This window comes from Crassostrea angulata, chromosome 3, assembly GCF_025612915.1.
Source record: "Crassostrea angulata isolate pt1a10 chromosome 3, ASM2561291v2, whole genome shotgun sequence".
Taxonomy (NCBI): domain Eukaryota; kingdom Metazoa; phylum Mollusca; class Bivalvia; order Ostreida; family Ostreidae; genus Magallana; species Magallana angulata.
Genome location: NC_069113.1, coordinates 49,653,815 through 49,670,649, shown reverse-complemented (window position 1 = coordinate 49,670,649; position 16,835 = coordinate 49,653,815). Strand labels below are relative to the sequence as shown.

The window sequence follows — 16,835 nt, the reverse complement described above, 5'->3', positions numbered from 1 at the left end:
TAGTGCGCGCGTTACGTAACAAGGATCCCCAATTATTTGACATAACTGTTTGCAATCTTTTAAAAACAAATTTTCAATCATGCCCCTCACAATATCAGACACTCGTGCAATGTGGTTCGTCCAAGGGAAACCAATGTTGACAAGAGCAGAAAAATGATTTTTAATGTGAAAAGAATAAATAGGAGTTTGTTCTAAAGCTCCTTAAATAGTTATATATTTTTATTTTTTAGTTTAATAACTAAAAATCAAACAATGCAGAAACAGATTTGTAGAAGCTAAATGTTTTTGCATTAAAAAGAGCGCATTGCAACCGATTACTTTCGTTCTTGATTAAAACAAGACATCCTGAAAACCTGGTGATTGCTTCCTGTAACGAAGAGGTTATGCAGTAAATGAAACTGTCGTTCAGTTAAATCAAAGTCTACATCTATCTGATCATACGATTTTAATTAGACTCTTCTCTTCCATTACAAAACACAACCTTCCTGACAACTTGAAAACTGCTTACTACATCTTGAAATATAGGCTATGATCAATTGTACAATACTGGTTTTGTTTGGTTTACAACAGCAAAAATCAACACAGATTTATTTAATAAACCACAAATTAGAACTCTATATGTTATACATCTCAAGATGTTAATTAATCAAGATATAAATAGAACCTAAAGGACCAGAATAACATATAGATAACTAGAACCGAGTATCAGAGAAATACTATCATATCTATACACAGAATCAAGGGATAACATACATAGATGTTATTAAAGTACAAAGCAAACAAAGGTTTATGAAGTCTCTGTTCTAGAGGTCCTCTGTCGAACCTCCGAGTGCAAATGATGTAAAATGCCGGCTAAATATGCTAAATATAATAGGTTGCATAGAGATAGTGATTATTGTATGATGACCAATGATCCATAGCAGGTAATTCAACCTTGTCGGGAGCGCCAGATAGTGGTGCAGTTCTAGGAATGCTTTGATGTAATTACGGGGAATTCCCAGACCCACGTGCCCACCGAGAGAATCAAGGTCCTGTCATTTCATCATTATCGTTTCCAGACCCCCAACAGGTGTGTTGTTCCTTGCCGAATGCATTACTTAAATTTTGCAGAAGCCATACACAACAGTCGTATTCTGCGCTCAGTTATCTAAACGCCCCCGTTAATCAAGACTATTCCTCTTTAATAGCGTTTTATAGAAAGGTTTTGGAAATTCTGTAGAACAATATAACCATTGTAGAGGTAAAAATGAACTTAGTTTGCAATGAACGGTCCTTAAGGTACATAATGAATTTTTGTGGAAAAGGCCAACGTCTCATTTTTCCATTACTCTGTATAAGTAGTTGTAATTTACCACTAGGACAAGATTTGATAGACTCTTCCGTGCCGCCTGCGAGGAATCTATTTGGGTTTTTTCGCACCACTAATCGTCGCTATTTCTTTTTTTTGTTGATTAAAATTTTCTTATTGAGAGCTTAGCAACAATGGGAAAATTGATTTTCCTGTTTTTGAAAAAGTGCAAGGGTATGTAAAGTTAAAACGGGGATGTTTCTAAGACATGTATATCTGCGTTTGCATTTAATTAACATACCGTAATAATCAATGGAAACGTTCTATGCATGGAGTCTTATCATTTGGTACATGGTTAAACATGTTTTTCTGTGGTTTATACATTATTTACCTCCCGGTACTTCAAAAGATTAATTCTTGTACTTTACGGAGCAGCAAGACTATTGTTTACTCTTCAAAACGCCACAGAAAGGTTTTTATTGATTAAAATGGGTAATTATTGCAAATGAAAATAAATATAACTTTTTCAACTGTCTGGACACTATTGAACTCGACCACCTTCAGCAATTTATGATCGTTTGCTTAACTTATTTCTTAGGACTTAAAATGTTTAGAGACTTCGAAACCAACATAACGTTGATAATTTGATTAAGAATTCCGGTCCGATTTACATTTAACATTACTAGTTTTTTCATTGCTGTGTGCAGTGGGAAATCGACAATCTCATCCAATAAAATGCAATATAAACCATGCATATATGTGTTACAATAAAGCTTGCATTTCATCACTTATTCCAGGGAGATGCTAAAATTGCACTCACTGCAGATACTATTTCGTTAAGGAAGAGAAAGAGAGAAAAAAGTTAGCTCCGAGTGCCTGCAATTTTCTGGCTGAGCATGACATTTTAATGGGAACAACTCCTAAAGAACCCAAACATGATAAATATCCGAGTAAATCTTGAGTAATCGACACAAAATCGTTCTAATGTATATTTGATAATTATAAATGTTTCTGGACACAATAGCTCGCGAAGATTAGCTGGAGACGATTTGCATATCTTTTCAGCAAGCATTCTGGTAAGGTCATAGCAACACAGAGGAGAATTAACAATGTCGTTTTTTTTTCAAAGACTGAGATTTCGCTTTATCAAAAGTTTAATTGGTTTTTACATGACAGTTAAAGCAACATATAATCGACCACGCAAATCCTCTTGCTTAACATGTCTTGAAATCTTTTCGTTTTCCCATATAAATTGCATGGTCACTTTGACCGTATAATTTTTAAGTGTGCTAAAATATCTAAGGGATTATTTTCAGGTCAAATATTTATTATTTTCTTCCACTGGCGAAATGTACATTAACAAAAATCTTTTTCCAGATGGCGGAATTTAAAGAGGTAATTACAAGGGTTCTAAGTCAGAACCTGAATGGATATTTTCTCATGCTCTTTACCGGTAGTTCTGTTTGTATAAAGGTGATTAACAATGAAATGTTTGCGGTTTACTTTGAGAAGAAAGTCTATTTTCTTTCCAATAATGTTGTAATCATGTCGTACTATTATAACGGGTGTCAGATGTTGTAATTGAAAGTGTTAATTTCTTACTTTCGAGAACAACCTCATTATATTCTTGATTAGAAAGTGTGTTTCTTGTTACATCATTAACTGACACATGTTTAATTAAAACCTAGTTTGCTGAAGGTAATTTAATATTTAGTTATACAAAACAAATATTTGGAATTAATTCATTAGATTTACCCTGAGAAAAAAGTAATGTATTTGTTTCTACCTTTGTGACACACACACACTAACCTTTTAACAAGACTAAGTGTGATTGTAACACTTGATATCAACAAAATCTTGACACCCCAACGCAGCATTGAAACGCAATCTAAATTTATATTTGGACACAAGTTAAATCATTTTGAACTCGCACGGGTGGCAAAGTGTTGATGGTGTACGGAGATAGCGCTAGGCGGCGGTCCCCTGTGCATGCATAATGTTATCGGGGAAGTAGTAGTTCCCAGTGATGCGGGACTTATATTGAGGCATTGTCCGTCACTTCCCGTCCGCCCCCTGTGATCCGAAGGCTGGCGCTCGACAGAAGGAGTATTCTGAACGCGGTGTTGATAGCCAAGAACACATTCAAAACAGGTCGGCAGGAGCGAGGATTTATTTGCAGTGTCACTAGGATATCTGTAGAACTACTACCTACTGTTCCTCATGTGAATTTGAAAGTTGCGTTAACCCTATATCGAGTTCGGATGACCTAGATCAGTTTTTTGTGATATTAATATTTACCTAAACAGAAATCAGAAACCATTTTGATCAATAGGAGATATATGTTTACCCCAGAACAGGTAGAGTTACTTCATTTTACCCTTTGAAGTCGTTCTGAGAATTGATGAAATTTTTCTTTATTAAATTGTTCGATATTTTTCAGTCTTAAAAGATCGTTTGATTCAGTGGACCTATTGTCGAGCAGTGTTAGTTGCATCAAGGATATACCAACTTATTACAATCCACGGGGCTTAGTGACGGAAACATTAAAGTGATGGAAATTAATTCCCTATAGATAATTCATTAGTGCAAACTGTATTAACCGTATAATTAATTTGTCCTGGTATTTACCGTGCTCACTCGCCAGGACTCGGGACCGCAGCGAGCATCGGGAACCGATATCCTGAAACGAAATGAGCGACGCTCGTATCTTGAGGGACTATACATGATAAGCTTTTTTGGATTAAGACAAATTACGGAATCTTTGATGCTCACTTTGAATGCCCGTTATAAATATGTTACAACGACAACTGCGGGAATGTTAATATTCCAAGTACTGTATTAGCTACTAAAGTATTTTCCAGGGATGTGATTGACGCTGGCAATTAGCAAACTGACATTGAGCGTCTAAGGATGCGATCCACGTGTAGACTCTGTGTTGGAAACTTTGAGTAATGGACAATTACAGATTTTCCCGGACATTCCTCTCGGATTCCGGGTGTGTTTCCTGTCCTCGGAGATGGGGTTTACGACTCTGGGTCACTGTTTTGGCAGTTTCAATGCTGTTTTGCCAAGTAGCAGGTAGGTATTGCTCCCTTGGCACTGTTTGAGTGTTGCTGCCATCTACAATAGGTTGTTTTGTTACTGATGAGCACTTTCACAGTAGATTGTGATAGTATCGGGAAAGCGATACAGGGGCGGATCCTATTTCTCTCAAACAAATGGTGGATAAGATAATTTCAGAGTCAGGTGCTTGTCTTGAACAATCGTTTCGAAAATAAATACGTGTATGTTAAACCATATTTATCTTTTGTATACAGTCGCGTTATAAATTTTGAGCCGCATTTATTAACAGAAGGCAAAATATCGTTGAGAAATTCCGTAAGCCATTTTTTGTACAATTATAAATTTCTGCAATGCCGCTTTCTTTGTGATATGATTTCATCAATTAATAACGTTTTCCCGTGCTGCACTCCTAAATGAATTGCGTAGCCCTACTGGCCGAATAACCAATACTAATGTAGAACCGTCCTACTGATAACAATATGCTCTCGCTGATTAATGAAATTGTAAATTATTCAAACGAGGGAGTAAATAGTTATCTGCGTGGCCCTGTCTCGTAATCGCCATTTCCAGTCGTCAGGTGGCGGGGACAGGAATGCCGAGTCAGCTCGTTAACCCTCATTAATCCCCCACCCCTTTTACTGCAAACTAAGCTCACTGACAAATGCACATCTTTAATTTACTGCGCCTGTTGGTTTCCTTTATCTTTGAAGGAATGTGTATATATGTATAACTGTTCTGCCACATCGAATTAGTTACCCGGTCCTTTTTTTCGCCAAGGACAAGTGTGGAAGGATTTTGTAAGCTATACAATTGCTGTCATTTAGTTTGAAGTAACTCAAATGAAGCAGCAAATAAAACGAAATACCTTTTTATTACCCATTCTTTCTCCCTTCTGTTGATTGAAATATTAAAAATTTATACTTTTTCTTATGAACATGCAAAGAGTTAAAAGCCAGTTTAGGTAATTACATGTATGTCGCATTCATTTAAATGATAATCTCTAGACCAAATTTTCAAAAGATACAGCGATAAAAATGTTTGAAATGATACTAATCAAAAGAAGAAAAATTATAAAAGTCTCTTGGCTTTTTATGTATTTTTATATGTCTGACTTTCAAATTATGCTAACAGGTTCGGTATAAGCAAATAATGGAGAAAAACCTCTTTAATATAAACCAATAACGACAATCATAAGAAAAACACGGCATTATGATCGATAATAAAGAAAGAACATAAAAAGAATGATATACCCTGGTGGATTTACGGCAGCATATTAATATTTTCTATGTAAATGTGTACTGAAAGGACAGTCCGCTCACCAAGGATAACCTATCCAGACCAGTCTCACAGGCCCACAAGTGAGATGTTTCCCTCAAATAAGAGAACGAATCCATAGATTTTAGAGAAGGATTTCCTCGACAAATTGAAAGTTATCGTCCCAAAGGGGATGGTTCCCCCTACGAACAGAATATTAGTGTCGAATAGCAAAGGAAGCCGAGGCAGAAATAGAATTACAACGATCCACCATCATCGTTTGCAATGACTGTGTTTGAGGTCCTATATCAGAAAATGAATAAAGATGTGTGCAAAGATGATGAGCAGATACCCAATGTCCTCGTAAAGTTTCCCATATTACTTGAATTGGAATGCAATCCTTTACTTTTACATAGAGACTCTTTTAACACATCAAGGGGCTTTTATCAACAGTTTATTAAGAGTCAATATTGATTGTGCTAGAGAACTGTTAATTTGTTTATTAAATCTCTCCCAAATTACGACCTATTTGCATACTCGTGGTAATTCCGTTTACGTTTACCGATTTTTTATTTCGAATTGGTGGCAGCTTTCTTGCTAATTGGAAATAAAAAATTCCTTAATCATGACAAAGTTCCAATCGTTCACATTCATTATGAAATATGAATTTTTGAATATATCTTGTAACTATTTTAATCCTCCCGAGATCGGGTTACAAATCAATGAAAATGCCAAAACATTAATGTACTTTAATATGTAAGGAAGCTTTAATAGTGGGGAAATGGCCAACACGAGATCAGGAGGGTATTTTCGGTGCAAGACAGTGTTTTTCAGCATTTAAATTCAACTCATTCGTAAAACAAGATAAAGAGCATATTGGTGTATTAAAAAAAAACCCTAATCTCATCGACGTTTCATAACATCTTGACATTTCAACAAGTGCGATTCATTCATTCAAAAGCATTTAAACGATTTCCAAAGACGATAAATTGACACTTGTACATTTTATCAGCAGTCATCATCGATAAAATGAGCAATTGAAACCCAACCTAGCGAATTGCAATTAAGTCGACTTATTACACCATATTCTTTAATTAGTAGCGGCTCCGAGTGGCCCCTAAGCGTTAGTCGGTACTACTCATTAATAAAGACACGCTATAATTCAGTGGTTGTGTCCTTTAATAATCTATATATTAATAGTCGTTCTATCTTATAGCTGTATCCAAAGTATTGCTGAGGAATAGTTGATATAGTTATATAAGGAGTATGTCTTACAATTCATACTTTAATCATCATCGTCTTCAGCCTTTCCAAAAAGAAATAATAAAAAGATAGTTTTTTTGGGAATTAAAGATAAAAAAAGGAATAAATCATAGTTTACACATTTGTTGATTGAATATTAAAAAGCGTATTTTGCCACTTTCTGTTGCAAATCCGCTAAAAGTGTTCTAGTGTTGAACAATCAATAAAAAGGCTCTTCAGATGCATCTTTTTAATTTCGACTCCATTTCATTAAGCCTGATTGATGAATAGTTCTGATACTGAATTAATGATTCAATGATTCACTTGAAAGGAAATATTTTGGCTCCTTTGGGTGTCATTTTTATTTCTTGTTCGCGTCTTACATTAATTTTCTTTCGTTCAATTTTGTCCGCACATGATGTCGAAAGGAACAGGGCTTTGAAACTGTTATTAAATATTGTATTGATTTTTATCTCTTTTATGACCAATCAATTTTGTCCATTTGGTCTGAAATATAAATGAAATAAAAATTCAGCGAATCGTTAAATAAGCTGTTGTTAAATATTAATTTAGACACGAAGCATCTCTTTAAATGGTTATTCCAGTATGTTGAATGTTCTAAATATTAAGTTCAAAGCCACTGTCGTCAAATTATGTCCGATACATTCCGGATTGACGATAGCATCTTTCAGTTGCCGCAACTCTTGATTGATTGTCTGCTCAAAATGACAACGGACAAACATCAAAGACCACATTGTCCACACACAAAGGAAACTGTTCTATCCTTAATAAGGCATGCGGGTAATAGATGAGACGTGATATTTTAAACTCGTGCCTTATTGACCATTTGATCAAGAGAGGCATTTCTGATGTGGTTTTGCTCTCCGTGAAGAAATATTTTTTATAATGAAACCCGCGAACGTGATTGTTCTCAAGTATCAACGAGGCGGCCTCTATTCCAATTAATTTTTGCAAACCCGGAAAAAGAGGACTGCCATTAAACGAATTGTCTCTTGCTTCTACCATTGCTAAGAAAATAAAGACCAAGTTATTATAGATATATTTTTGCATGGTCAGCAATTAATTGTGTCGTTAATACTTCAACCCAATACGCAAATTAATCTTTAATATTTCATAATGTACAGTCTTCAAGTTACAAGATCATTTAATATTCGGTGGTTATATTTTTATCCGCGATAGAAATTTCATTTTTATCCCTATAGCAATTTTCCACATAACAACTTTCTCTTTAGACCACGATGCAAGAAAAGAAATCTCAAAGAAAGAACTTTTTTAGATATGCAAATGGCGTTATAATTATGTTTTCTTCAGACGATAAAACCTTATATTGAGTAAAGCATTAGTAGTCGAATCGAGAAGTCGAAGGCAAATGAAACCATGGAAAGTGCGAAGACAGTAAACTTTATACACAGTCGCTCTTTGAAACTTCAGCCAATAACACACACGGATATTTTTTCATTAGAAAAATACAATGATGTAAAACATCGATGTCGGTGTTTGTAATAAAAAAGGCCCTAGATCAGCTGTCATAATCGACGGAATATTGCGACCAATGACGCAATTTGTTTGATTTCTTACAGATTGTATTAATACAGTGAAAGTGGAGCGAATGCACTCGCGCGTTAAGGTTTTTCTTTTGCGTACTTAAATTCGTATTTGCGTAGTAAATGTATTGTGAAATATTGTATTTTAACGTTAATATTAATGTTATAGTTTGATGAATTGAAATGTGATTAAAAGTAAAACCACACATCTTGTATAATTCATAAAAAAAGTTTTTTTTAATCAAGGACTAGAAAATAAAAAAGTGAATACGAATTTTTACATCATCTTTAGATTAAGATTTCAGGTTCAAAAAATGGATATAACCATTGCATAAAGGCATTATCAAGATTAAATAACAGAAAACTTCATCAACTAACTAAAATATTTTCTGAAGGATTGTTAATCCTTTGAATGATATGTTCCTTAAACACGCTGTATAGGCTATCAGATGTGAAGTGATTGCATTCCATGTAATGACAGTCGGGTTCGGAGAGTGCTCATCATGATCCAACTGTATCAATCCAAATCTGCTCGCCATGCAGTTCCACCTGTTTATGCTAAAGATACAACTCGCGTAGGAGTATGGCTCAAAAACAACTCTTATCGAGAGGGGGATACCATGGCTTATCTTTTATTTTTTGAAATACCATTCAACTTTGGCCAACTAATGTGCGGGCAATCCAAATTGTAATATTTCATCCTACTCAATTTTTGCTAAATAGGTTTGACATTTTATGAAAGAGAGCAAGAAAGCGTTTTCTCAAGTTACAAAAATGTAATGTCAAAACTTAATAGCTTATAATTCTTATTTTTCAAAAGCTTATTTTTCGAACTATTATCTTTTAAGCTGAAATTCATAAATGATATTAATGCTAACATCGATTTGTAAATCGTGTGCCAAAATAGCTTTTTAAAATCTTTCCAGCTGCACTGCAAGACAGATATCCGCTGTCAAGAGGAAAGGGTTTTTGTGAGTGAATGGATTTCAAATTCAATTGTGTTCATTAAGGGCAATCGATTGACACTACTAAAGGTGCCGTAAAAGTGAAACCTCTTATACGACACTGAATTATCTGAGAGGTCACTCACCCTCTGAAACGTGGACTCTTTGCCAAAAATACGTTGAAACTTATCTACGACTCGATTAAAAATTCATTTAAATTAATTCTACTTTGTTTCATATTTGGACGATCGTGACTATCTTGTTTTGTACATTAACACAGCTTTTTGTACTACAGTGATTTAGATAAACAAATTACAGTTCATGCTACAGCTGGTAAAATTTTATTTACGGTCACCTGGATTTTTTTTTCAAAAATTAATCATAGAACTCTATCAGAGCGGAACAAAACCCCAATCGCTTTGAAAACTTAAAAAGTAGTTTTTTTTTCTGAATCAGAGTTTAATGACATCATTGTGAGCAAAAAACGATCTCAAGAACATATAATACTCGGGCGGAAAATTGAACGTGTTGGGAGGTGTCAAACAGGCCCCATTACAGCCTATGTTAACTTAATAAGTACAAGGGCTTTTCACTAGTCTTCAGCTGTTGATGTCATTTAGTTTCTCCCAAAAGGTCAACACCAACTCTGTTTTGATTGTCCAAGTCCCCAGGTATTTTAAGTGAAGGTGGAATCTTAAGTAGCTGTAATATATAATTGGTATAACTATTGCGTAAGTTTTACACTTTTAAATACTTTGGAATAGTTATTAATCTATAGTGCCGGATTTTGCTTGTTAACGATAGATTGTTTATCCAAAGGCGCCAAATAGAATATAGATTCTATAATATACATGCATACCTGTAAGTTTTAACTTTATTTATTTTACATCCAAACCAAACATATCTGATAAATTGACGTGATTCTAAATATAAGCAGTGTATCAAAAAAGTGGCGATTAGGACACAGTGCATGCCAGTTGCCATGCCTGGCTGTAGTGTCTGGCCTCATTTGTTAGCGCTCTGTTTCTGTCAGAAATGCATAACGGTTGCTAATACCCGGCTCTTAATTATTGATGATGGCTTTGCAGGTTTCCGCCGTCGGATAACAGACAGAACCTACGTGCCCCTGACTCCCATCATACTGAACACAACAGCCTCTAACTATACCTATGTCACTGGAGAAACGGCGATACTGTACTGCGCCGTGGAGAATCTCGGGACCAAAACAGTAAGTCGGAAAGCCAAAGCATCGACACACTATTTTAATTATATAAAATTAACCGATTCCAAGAATACAGTAAATCAGAAGGATTCAAAAACAGTTAGTATGAAGGAGAGGAATGGAACAAAGTAATAATACGTCAGGATCATTAAAGGAAAGAAAAACTGACAAATTGCTAGAAAACATAAAGTACTATAAAAGAAATAACTACAATAGCACCACGTGTTAAAGGAATTGTCTAGAATTAAGACTGGAATGCCTCATTCTATAAAATATTGAAAATACATTCATTTCTCATCCCTGAAAATAGACAACAGAAATGTAATTTTATGCTTAAAAATAAAGTTCCAGCAATTAAAAAAACACTTTTACTATATTATCAACAATGATGTTAATATAAAATAACGTTATTAACCCTAAAAAAATCATATGAAGACAAATTTGCGAAATAGACACTATTATTGTCATAATTAAACATTTAACATAAATGCAAAAGACAGAAATCTTGGGTGAAAATATTGAAAAAGACATACCTAATCTTGTCGTTAATTATACTGTCATAAGATTTTCTGAAAATAAAACATGGCAATACAATACAATACAAGTAATTCTCAGTCATCATATACATAGGTAAAGTACATATCGAAGCAGGATTTGGTATTCTAATGGCCCTGCATAAAATGTTCATTTACAAATATAGTATAGGCTGAGGCAACGTAATGTATTGGAACAAATTAGCATAGGCTAGACAATATGGTCTACATAGCGACAGTTCTATGTCAACTTTGTAAGATATGATGTTGCAAGGCAAGCAGGATGTCAACACTAATTACATGTACTCGTACATAAAAAAAAGAATGAAAAACCAACTCCGTTTTATTAAAAAAAATATGCTAGTAAATAATAATACAGTTGCCTTTCATCAAAAGTAACTTGTCAATAGAATTTGTCAAAATAATTAACAACAAACTAATAAATCTTCAAAGTTTGAAATAAATCTTTAGATATGAATTGATATAATGACAACTGAAAAATAATTTCCACAAAATTAACATTTTGATCAGAATCGATTTGTGTAAGAAAAATATGGAGTCAAATTTTAAGAACGTTTCATTATCGATGAAAACAATTATATTTAGCAATATAATACTAATACATTGTACATGTATTTCGGTTAATGGAAATAAGATAAGGAAAATGTTGGCATCTATTGTGTAACTGGTATTTCTTGTTCGATCATAAGGATTAAAAGAAACGCAAAAACAAAGAAAACACTTGCACATGGCGAACATTTACTTTATCGTACAAAGCATTTGTTTCCCTATATCTATACGTGACTGAATTAGCAATTGGAAGGCACGCAATATCCTCATCATGAAAAGACGTACATGTTGTTGTCTATACACATCTTTCTTCATCAAAATTTAGTATTGAAACTTATTTTTGCTTTTGTAAACACACTAAATAAAAAATTCAGCTGAATTATAATTTTTATTTCAGATGTAAAACTGGTTGGAGCAATAATCAAATTATTGGAAAAATAATGAGATTTTTTTGTAGCGAGATGTCTTTTTTGTCGCGAAATGTCTTTAAGTTGATTATATTTTATTTAAAAGATCTATGTTTTTGTGTGATTTCCTTTAGGTGACCTGGAGACGAGCCAATCCTTCCGTTATTCTGACAGTAGGTCTATACACTTATTTTGGGGATTCCCGCTTCCAAACTCAAAATGTGTTACACAAGGACCAATGGAATTTACACATCCGGAACGTCAGTCTGGATGACCAGGGCCGATACGAGTGCCAAGTCAGCACAAAAGCTCGTGATATTAGGCGGAGCTTTTATTTAAACGTGAAAGGTTTGTGTTGCTGTTGTTGTTGCTATTGTTGTTGTTCTTTTTGTTGTTGTTGTTCTTTTTGTAATGCAAAACGATACTCTATAGTTGTCTATTAACATGCAAATGTTAATGATTTTCAATTTCTTATATATTTTTTTTATAATAAAATTTTATTTGTTGATCATACATATATTCATGAGTCGTTTCTCTTTTCATAATAATGTTTTATTTGTGGAGCTTTTTACATGCATACGATAACGAGTCTTTTCTTACTTTTGTAGAACACACATCAAGTGAGTATAATTATTCAGTTTACCAAAGCTGGAAAAAGAGCATGCCAGAATGGCTTTATTTAATTAAAATAGGCAATAAAGTTATGGTCTATTCTGTGGCATTCCTTTGTACGCATTAAACATTAAAGTGTATGAGCTTTTGATTTTCCAAATCGTTAGCATAGTTAATGATGTGTTATTTTAGATTAGTTCAGAGAATAGAAAAAAAACCCTTTAATTGAGAAAAATACTTGTAAAACACTGCCTAACCCGCAGTTTCTTTCTTTTAAGTTTTGGAGTTTAAAAAAATATCAAGCTTTATAAATATTTATTGACATGAATACCTTCACGAAGTTTTAAAACGTCCGTGTTCTTTGATATTTGTTTTTTTAACGCACAGAAACTCAACGACATCTGAAACATGGCTCCAAAAATTTCCCAAACAAATCGGCGATTACAGATCAAAGCATCAATTCATTAGATAGAAAACAATTTTTGAGTGCAGACTATCATCTCTAAATTATTTTTTTGATAATACGCATGTTTTATCTGTTAAAACATGGATTGTATTTCAAAGGTTAATGCTCAAAAAGTCATCAACGTTTTCAATATCATTTGGTGTTTTAGGAGGGTTTCACTGATACTAGTATGTAATTTTCTGTTCTGTATAAATTGCATTTTAAAAAAGTCGTGATTTCAAGTGGCTTACGACACCTTTAAATAGTATCTCAAATCAGCAGCAAGTTAGTTGATTATGATAGTTAGCATTATTCATCGAAGTATATAAGTCAAATAAGCGCAAAATCAGGCAATTTTGGATTTAAAAAATGATTTTCAAACAATTTATTCAGAAAATATGAACGAAAGCCCCAGGCTGATTCTAACGCGTGATCTGTTTTCTACAAACCGGCTACTTTAACCACTTAGCTATGATAATATTCAACCAAGTGGATTGATACGTCAAATAATATAACAAAACATGTAAATCGCCATCTTTGACGTATAAGTGTCTTATAAATTGTAAGTCTTGATGAAGTGAGCTACCGTCTTGTCAACTCCTTTCTATCTATCACTTTGACATACATCTCTATCACTTTGACATACATCTCTATATTTTACATACATCTATGCGATTAGCATTCCCTTGGTATTACGTATCTCGCTTACTTTTACAGCTATTCACATATCAGGTACTACGTATGTGGAGAAAAATCAAAGACTGGTGCTGAGATGTAACGCCTCCAGCGACTCCTACCCCCAGGACGACCTGGACTGGTTCATGAATGGGCACAAGGTGGAGTCCAGTGACACCGAGGGGATCACCATCACCAAAAGCGTGGCCTACCGGAGTCAGACCATCTGGAGTGAACTCGTTATTGCGCATGCGCGAATGCAGCATGCTGGGACATATATTTGTCGTACGTCCGATAAATTGGTGACGAATATTAAAGTGAACATACTAAATGGTGAGTGGATTTTAGAATTTATGTGAAGAATCTGCTCTCAAAAATTTTTTTTTTCTCCAAAAACACAATTAACATACCATCTTCTTTAGTATTTGATAACAAATATTTCTGATAAAATTTGGCATTTAACGTGTTTATATGGTTTCAATATACTGGTCTGAATTACTGTTTAAACAATACGAGTAACAAATTACAATTAATGAAAATAAATACACGCAAGCATCGTCTGGATTGGCCGACACTTTAAGTCACGATAACGACCAAAATGTCTGTTCATTAGATCAAAAACATTCTCGATGTTTTACATTTTTAAATATGAATCACATTTTGTGATATTTCAAATTTTGATATATCAAATTTCATGAAAATGTTCAAATTATATTTTTATATTTTTAGCAGGAAAAGATAACGTTAAAAGAGGTATGTGTCTTTTTGTTAATATGCTTATCCATTTTTATACAGTATCCAGCTGGGTCTGTAATTTGCATTTCCATTTGTAGCCTGTAACTTGCAAGTTGACCGTACACTATCAATAACAACGAAATTATAATATAATTGCCACAATATAACAATCGACTCTGTCAAAACTCAGTCACAACAGAATATATGGCGAATTTATTATACGTATTATTCCAGCACATGAAACAGAAGAAACCCATATTCGTACTTGATTGACTTCATTGGAAAGCATCGTTAATTGCATATTCATTTCAAGTAAAAGTAGTTGAGTGGAGTAGGTCGTAGATGACGGTTGTTTAATGTGTTACAGAATGCAATCTTTATTTAGCCAAATGGAGTAAAATCACGGATCATTTCAGGAGCTTGAATGGCAAAACCATTCCTTAGCGACTTTAATTGAAGATTTCAATAGATTTCAACCTTTGATGAAAACAGAATTTTGTACAATCAATTACCATACACGGTATATTATCTCAAAAAATCTTAGATGCAGTTTCATATTTAAAACTTTTATAATGTAGCTATAACAACTTTTTCATTACTATAACACCAAGAATACTAGTATTTAGAAAGTATACTAAAATAAGCAGGAAAAAATTCATTGTATTACGTCTATAGTTTTTTTTATATAATTGGAAAGACTCCTTCGCCCTAGGTTTCAGACTCTTGTTGCCTGTTCTATGACTATTAGTAATTTGTCATTTGACGTTTCACAGAGTCGTTGGAATGCAAAACTGTGAACACAGCAATACTTATAATTTCTTTGTACTCTTTACCGACAGAAATACGTATATACTCCCCGTGTTTCTTAACTCTTTATTACAGAATATCTATCCCAATTAAAACTGATGTATATGTGATCATATAAAGATGTATTGAAATACAAAGACTTATCTTTTGTAGGTACTGAAAAATCTGACAAAGGCCTATTATTTGAAGATACGAAGTCTCAAAAGGAGAGTTATTCCAGTCCGTTAACCGGATCATGGACATTAATATTTGGAATAATTTTCTGTGTTCTTTCATGAAATCACTCCAACGATCAGTATTTATTGGAAAGGAATGTCCAATTTCGCAGAGTATTTAAGAACTAGTACATATGGAATGTGATGGACTTGAGAGTAAGTTCATATGTAATGTGAGGGACTTGAGACTTGCAAGTACCTTGCATTTGGTCGTAGGCGTTTGACACTGTCCTAAGGAGCAACATACTGAACTTATCCACGGTAACGAGATTTGGAGTATATAGTGAGTTCCTGTCACAGTGCTTTGTACTGGATGTCGTTGTTTGACACATAGGGCACTTTGTGCAATAACATGTGACTTCTGATGACTTTCAATCAGAATTCTTGTTCCAGCTGTAAACAGTGGTCTTCGTTTATATTAAACACATTTTGTTGGATTTTATTTTTACGGACTTTTAGCTGTATAGAATAGTCATTATGAGTAATTATTATATTCCATTGACCATCGTTCCTCAAAGTCCCTTCACGCAGCGTTCAGAAATCACAAATCTTTGACGATCAAAATACTTCATTATATTCTTAAGATACGCATTTACCACAATTTATTTCTATCTTTTGTTTTTAAGTTCTCAACAATTATAGAGTTTTACAAGGTGTTAGTAATCTTACTATGATTATTCTTGCTATAATTTACATTCAAACTATTTCTGCACAAAGACTTAAACAGATAATTAGTTCATACGTAGCAAATTTATTATGCAGTTATAGAGTTTGACTTGTTTTGCATTAAAGCTTGTCCAGTTGTTAATGTGAACATTTAATTGGAAGTTTTACACTGGTTACATGTTCCTCTTATTACGGGTAATGCTTTGCCTACTTGGATCTTGAATCCATGGTTGAAACATTAGTTCGTATCATCGCTTCTCTTTATCGTTTTCAAAATCTGTTGTTTATCTTATGAATTGTTGGTTATTTCAAAATCAATGCTTAAATAAATTGTTTTGTACAAATTTGTGTTTTGGATGTTTAATAGCAACATTGTTTCAATATGTTAACATTTTAGTTTCATAAAAGACAAAAATAAGCTTTAATTTAAAAGTTAAGGGTCTTTTCCATCGTCGCGAACCACGGTCAGTATGTACGATCCTCTCACTAGGAGAGAACTATGGGGACTCCGGACCGTGACGTAATCCTATGTCTTTTCGTATATTGATAATATGAAGAGAAATATGAATCAAAGTACCGAAGAACTGACGGG

General features: G+C 33.8%; 1 protein-coding gene across 3 annotated transcripts; it reads left to right on the top strand.

The window, feature by feature from the left end:
• The first annotated feature begins 3,188 nt into the window (after nucleotides 1–3,188).
• On the top strand, nucleotides 3,189–16,604 carry LOC128178222 (neural cell adhesion molecule 2-like). Of its 3 annotated transcripts, none has more exons than XM_052845281.1 (8): nucleotides 3,189–3,645; nucleotides 3,729–4,366; nucleotides 10,445–10,584; nucleotides 12,223–12,436; nucleotides 12,697–12,708; nucleotides 13,863–14,153; nucleotides 14,553–14,573; nucleotides 15,516–16,604. In XM_052845281.1, the coding sequence occupies exons 2-8, from the start codon at nucleotides 4,240–4,242 to the stop codon at nucleotides 15,638–15,640; spliced, it is 930 nt and encodes a 309-aa protein (XP_052701241.1). In that variant the 5' UTR covers nucleotides 3,189–3,645; nucleotides 3,729–4,239; the 3' UTR covers nucleotides 15,641–16,604. The 3 variants fall into 3 exon arrangements, with proteins under 3 accessions (XP_052701241.1, XP_052701243.1, XP_052701240.1); XM_052845283.1 differs by having other exon boundaries at nucleotides 3,194–3,645; nucleotides 13,878–14,153; nucleotides 14,550–14,573; XM_052845280.1 differs by having other exon boundaries at nucleotides 3,194–3,645; nucleotides 14,550–14,573.
• Nucleotides 16,605–16,835: the final 231 nt, after the last annotated feature.

Coding starts and splice junctions, on each gene's coding strand:
- LOC128178222 (XM_052845280.1), top strand. CDS start 4,240: ATGGACAATTACAGATTTTCCCGGACATTCCTCTCGGATTCCGGGTGT. Junction 4,367..10,444: donor GCTGTTTTGCCAAGTAGCAG/GTAGGTATTGCT, acceptor ATGGCTTTGCAG/GTTTCCGCCGTCGGATAACA. Junction 10,585..12,222: donor AGAATCTCGGGACCAAAACA/GTAAGTCGGAAA, acceptor GATTTCCTTTAG/GTGACCTGGAGACGAGCCAA.